The sequence below is a fragment of the Myotis brandtii genome, unplaced genomic scaffold (genome assembly GCF_000412655.1).
Source record: "Myotis brandtii unplaced genomic scaffold, ASM41265v1 scaffold107, whole genome shotgun sequence".
In the NCBI taxonomy this organism is placed as follows: Eukaryota; Metazoa; Chordata; class Mammalia; order Chiroptera; family Vespertilionidae; genus Myotis; species Myotis brandtii.
The window spans coordinates 847,352-852,322 of NW_005353629.1; the positions used below are offsets into that span (position 1 = coordinate 847,352).

Here is a 4,971-nt window from a genome sequence, read left to right on the forward strand (position 1 = left end):
ATCGAGCCCACAACCTGGGCATGTTCCCTGACTGGGAGTCAGAAGTGTGACCTCCTGGTTCATAGGTTGCTGCTCAATCACTGAGCCACACTGGCCGGGCCTTAGTTTTCTTGAGAGTGAGGAAGGTTCATAAATCTCTTTCCACACAAACCCAGGGTAGGAGGTCTAGAAGCTGTTGTAAGCTGTTGATTTTTAAAGGTTTTTGTGTGTGTGTGTGTGTGTGTGTGTTTTAAGTTGTCCTAGTTTTTCTTCCCCTGGAAAGCAGAATGGTGAATAAGTTAAATTTCTGTCTCACAATGCAAAGACAGGTAGCAAATGAACTACATGAGAGAACACAGCACGGCTTTGATTAAGCGAGAGTCGTTTTTAGTGCGTTTCTGGTTGTGCTGAGACTAAAGGGCACAGCCGGGGAAGGTTTGCCTGTTTGTTTTTATTAGTTTTTTTTTTTTTTTTAGTTTATGTATTTTTTAAAATTTATTGTCTAAAGTTTTACATATGTTTGCCTATTTGCTTTTGAGATGTAGTTTCCTGTGCGTAGGAATAGAAATGCTAGACAAGGATTCCCTCTAACTCATTGGCTGGCCAGTCGGACATTTTATGTTAAGCATAAGGAGGCATATGGCTGCTTGAGTGTGGGTTCACTTAGTTCCATGATGTTTGGAAACCAGGCAGTTTAAACCATTTTCCTGCTGGTTTGGTGTGGCTCGCTGCATTGGACACATTCCTTTTCTCCTGTCAGCAGGACTTTCTACTTAACCTCGGCTTCATTTCCCAGTGGGTTTGGATCTTTAGGGACCAAGCCCATGAGGACCATGAACCTAAGGGATGTAACTCAATTAGCTGTACGCGATTTAAAATAGACTCGTAGGCTTCCCATTTGGAGAGGCTGATGTCTTGCTCTGTTTTTTCTCACATTGATCCGACGAAGAGTAAATGCGTTCTTTTGGTCAGTGTTTCACCTTTGTCCCAGCTGCCATCAGTGATCATTTTTTTTAATGAATAGTTTTGTTACCTGGTATTTTGAAAGATTTTAGGGAAATTTGACTATCTTTTTCTATCCCAGATCTTTTCCTTGCTACTTAAATTTGACTTGGTTTCAAGATGTCAAACAATTTTCCTTATATGAAAGGTATGTTCATTAAAAGTAAAAGCTATATGGTTTTTACAATTCTGTTTCCAGGACACACATCATGCACGTACGTTCTGACCTGGTCTGTCTTGCGTAGGCCCGTGCTGTCTCCTGAGGCCTGGGAAGCAGAATTGCTGTGGCTTAGCCCTCGGCTTGGTCCTGCTACCCCACGCTGCCTCCTATTTACAGTCGGAGGCAGAACAAACACTGTGAGGTACTGACATCACTGATAACAAGCTTCATGTGCGCCTTTAGGATGACACGACCCAACGTGTTGTAAGCAGTTGATGGTAGTCATCTCTTTGACGTTTTTTTCCTTCATCATTTCATTTGAACTTGAGATCTTGGTTGAGGTAGAGTTGCTGAGGTTAGTTTGGCTTTTATTGACCATTTCCCCACATTTTTGGTTGGCCCTTCTTCCTGTCCTTGTTTTTCACTGTCTCTTATTTATTTGCTCTTAAAGTCCACTCCAGAGCAAAACTGTAATAAAAGCACGTAGTGTTTGTCATCAGGGCAACATGTTCAAGCCTCAGCAAGTCGGATCTAATGATAGGGCTGCTTTCAGAGAGGAAGGAGACAGGCTCTTAAGGAGGATTGAAGTAGAGCAGTGGTTCCCAAACTTATTTGGCCTACCGCCGCCTTTCCAGAAAAAATATTACTCAGCCCCTGGCAATTAATTGTTTTTAAATTTTAATAGCAGTTACTCATCGCCCCCAAATGCACCTGTGGCCATCTCCACCCCCCTGGATCGCTGCAGCACCCACCGGGGGGCGGTAGCGCCCACTTTGGGAATCACTAAAGTAGAGCGTCTGCGAACCTGGATTCGTTTCTCTTTTCTGGGTTGAAGGTGAAAGGGAAAGTGTTATTTACTCTGTTTCTGTGCTCGTTTTATTTACTCTCTGCCCATTTACACTTGGAGCAAGACCACATTTATGTAAAAAACGGGAAAGGAGGTAGTAGGCGATGCAGGCAGCTCGTCTGTCGGGCCCCTCTCGAGGGAGTAGAACGGGGCGAGAAGCTGAGTTGGCATCTCCAGTTTTTTCATCGGCATTCGTTTGTTTCGAGGATGTCGTGACCGTTGAGAAGCAGCTTATCTTAAAATGGAAAGGGTCACTAATGAACTGAGCCTTGCACTTTCCTGGTTTGTCCATGGTAAGGAGCCCCCTTCCCTTGTCTGATTGGAGCTTACGATTTGGGGGCTTTGTGGGTGGAGCATTTAGAGTAGAAGGGGCTTCAGAGAACATCTAGGGCAATATTGACCACTTTATTTTTTAAAAATATTTTTTTATTGATTTCAGAGAGGAAGGGAGAGGGAGAGAGAGATAGAAATATCAATGATGAGAGAGAATTATACATCGGCTGTCTCCTGGATGCCCCCTTCTGGGGATCAAGCCCGCAACCCGGGTGTGTGCCCTGACTGGGAATTGAACCTTGATCTCCTGGTTCATAGGTCGATGCTCAACCACTGAGCCAGGCTGGCCGGGCAGTACTGACTATTTTAGATGAGGAAACTGAAACCCAGTGAGCTGCCCAGGTTATGCGCCAGCAAAGTCAGCACCAGGAGAGAAGACGGGGCATCTCAGGAGGCAGGGCTTTTTTGTAATCTTTGTCAATTTACCAGTTTCTCCCAAAGAAGAAACTAGGGGCCTGTTTTTAAAGCACTTACCACGGAGACTTAAATTGACCAATTTTGAAAATGCACATTGATTTTGTCTGCTTTTGCAACCCTGGTAGGTAGATTCGTGAGTCAAAGGGAGTGTAAAAGTTCAAGTAATTAACTGTAGAGAGAAATGATCAAAATAGATATTGATTCTAGATAATCCTGCCCGTGCAGCCCCAACACGTTGAGAATTTGCAAGCTCCATATCCATACTGGGCATTACGGTGATTTAGGATATATTATGATTAGGTAGGGGATCCTTGTCTTTGTGGCATTTTTTGGCTTGAGGGAATTCACATAGAATTAGAGAAAGTACATTTTATAACTATACTAGAGGCCTGGTGCACGGATTGGTGCACATGGAAAGTAAATTACTAGTAGAAGGTGGCCGTTGGGGTGGGACTGGGCCAGATGTGCTGGACACGCCCTGGAGCCAACCTCCTGTGGTCCTTCCCCGGCCGGCCACACCTGGGGCGGCGCTGGGGCTCGAAGGGGCATCTGTGGAGTGAGCGGGGTCCCTCTGGCAGGTGGGGTCCCTCAGCCTGGCCTGTGGGGATCAGGCTGAAACCGGCAGTCCAACATCCACCAAGGGGTCCCGGAGTGCAAGAGGGCACTCTGCAAAGTTGCTGTTGCTCGGCAGCTCCTGTGTTGAGCATCTGCCTCCTGGTGGTCAGTGCATGTCATAGCTACCAGCTGGTCGCTTAGGCTTTTATATATATAGAAGATGATCGCATACTTGTAATAGAATGCCTCTTTGAAATTTCCAAGTATATTTTATAGTAGAAAATAATTTATAGATAAAGGAATTCATTATGATATTTCTGTTTGGTCATTCAGTCTTATTCTATTTGATGGATATCACTACTTTAATTTTTTTCATTTTTATTTTTAAAAAGCAATGTTTTGGTAAGTTTTTGAAAATTTAGAAATAGTCATTTTATATTTCTGTTTTCCCTTTGGACATGTTAATTAAGTCAATTTGGGTTTATTGGGCAGTTTCCCAATTCTGAATATTTTATTAAATTTAAAAAGAAAGCTTACTGAGTCATGATATTCTCTCTCTCTTCTTTTCCTTTTATAGCCAACACGTATCTCTTTATGGTACAAGCTCGAGGAATAATGTTGAGAGAAAATGTGAAAACGATAGGACATATGATCAGGCTTTACACAAATAAGAACACGACACTCAACGGTACAGGTAAGATTGCTTCCTGCATAAGCTGGCTCTGCTTCTGCCTCTTCGCCTTGTAGTTACAAAGCAGTGACCCAACCTCCAAGCTCTGGTTTTGCCTCCAGGTAACTCCCTGTGAAAGATGAGGGTGTCCCCTCCTAAGTGTCCTGGAAAATCCTTTCACTGCTCGAGCCAAGACTGTGACGCATTCTATTCTAGGATCTATAAAGGTCCGAGACCTATATAAAAGTGATGAGGGTTTTGTGCAAAGATACTCAGGTGAATTCTTGCAAACCTGAATTCAACAAAATAGAAAAGCAGCTTGTATTTTTCCAATTCTTTTGTATTTAAGATTAGAGGCCCGGTGCACAAAATTCGTGCACTTGGCAGGGGGGAGTCCATCAGCCCAGCCTGCGCCCTCTTGCAGTCCAGGAGCCCTCGGGGAGTGTGTCTAAGCCATCAGTCAGACATTTTTAGCGCTGCCGCCGAGGCGGGAGAGGCTCCCGCCACTGCCACTGCGCTCGCCAGCCCTGAGCGGGCAGCTCCGTTGAGCATCTGTCCCCTGGTGGCCAGTGCGCATTATAGCGACTGGTCATTCCGCTGTTTGGTCGATTTGCATATTAGCCGCCTATTATATAGGATAAATTAACTACAAAAAGAATATTTTAATCATAGTAGCTATTCTTCCCCCCCCCTTTTAATGTTTATTCTAAGTCCTAAAATGTTTTTCCAACTGTGTCTAGAAAATACTTACTGTTTTTCATTATCAAAGGTTCTTAATCATTTCATGAACTTTTTAGGGGCTAAAGGGGAATTATACAAAATTAGAAATTAGTAGCTGCTCTTGTCTTTTAAAAATATTTTCTGGAAGAATGTTCATTAGGGCTATCTGAGGTTAAAAAGTAACTAACAGGCCAAATTAATGACGGTGAGATGGGTGAGAATGGGTGTCAGTGTTGTGCTCCTTTACGCCTGCTCCACATCGTCTCCTGAGAATGGTGGGGTGCCTCT

General features: G+C 43.9%; 1 protein-coding gene across 1 annotated transcript in view; it reads left to right on the forward strand.

The window, feature by feature from the left end:
* The first annotated feature begins 1,101 nt into the window (after window positions 1-1,101).
* B4GALT6 (UDP-Gal:betaGlcNAc beta 1,4- galactosyltransferase, polypeptide 6) overlaps window positions 1,102-4,971 on the forward strand; it is a 47,500-nt gene continuing 43,630 nt past the window's right edge. Inside the window, exons 1-2 of the mRNA XM_014541551.1 lie at window positions 1,102-1,129; window positions 3,871-3,987. Of these exons, the coding sequence (XP_014397037.1) occupies window positions 1,102-1,129; window positions 3,871-3,987 (145 nt within the window). The remainder of the gene's footprint in view (window positions 1,130-3,870; window positions 3,988-4,971) is intronic.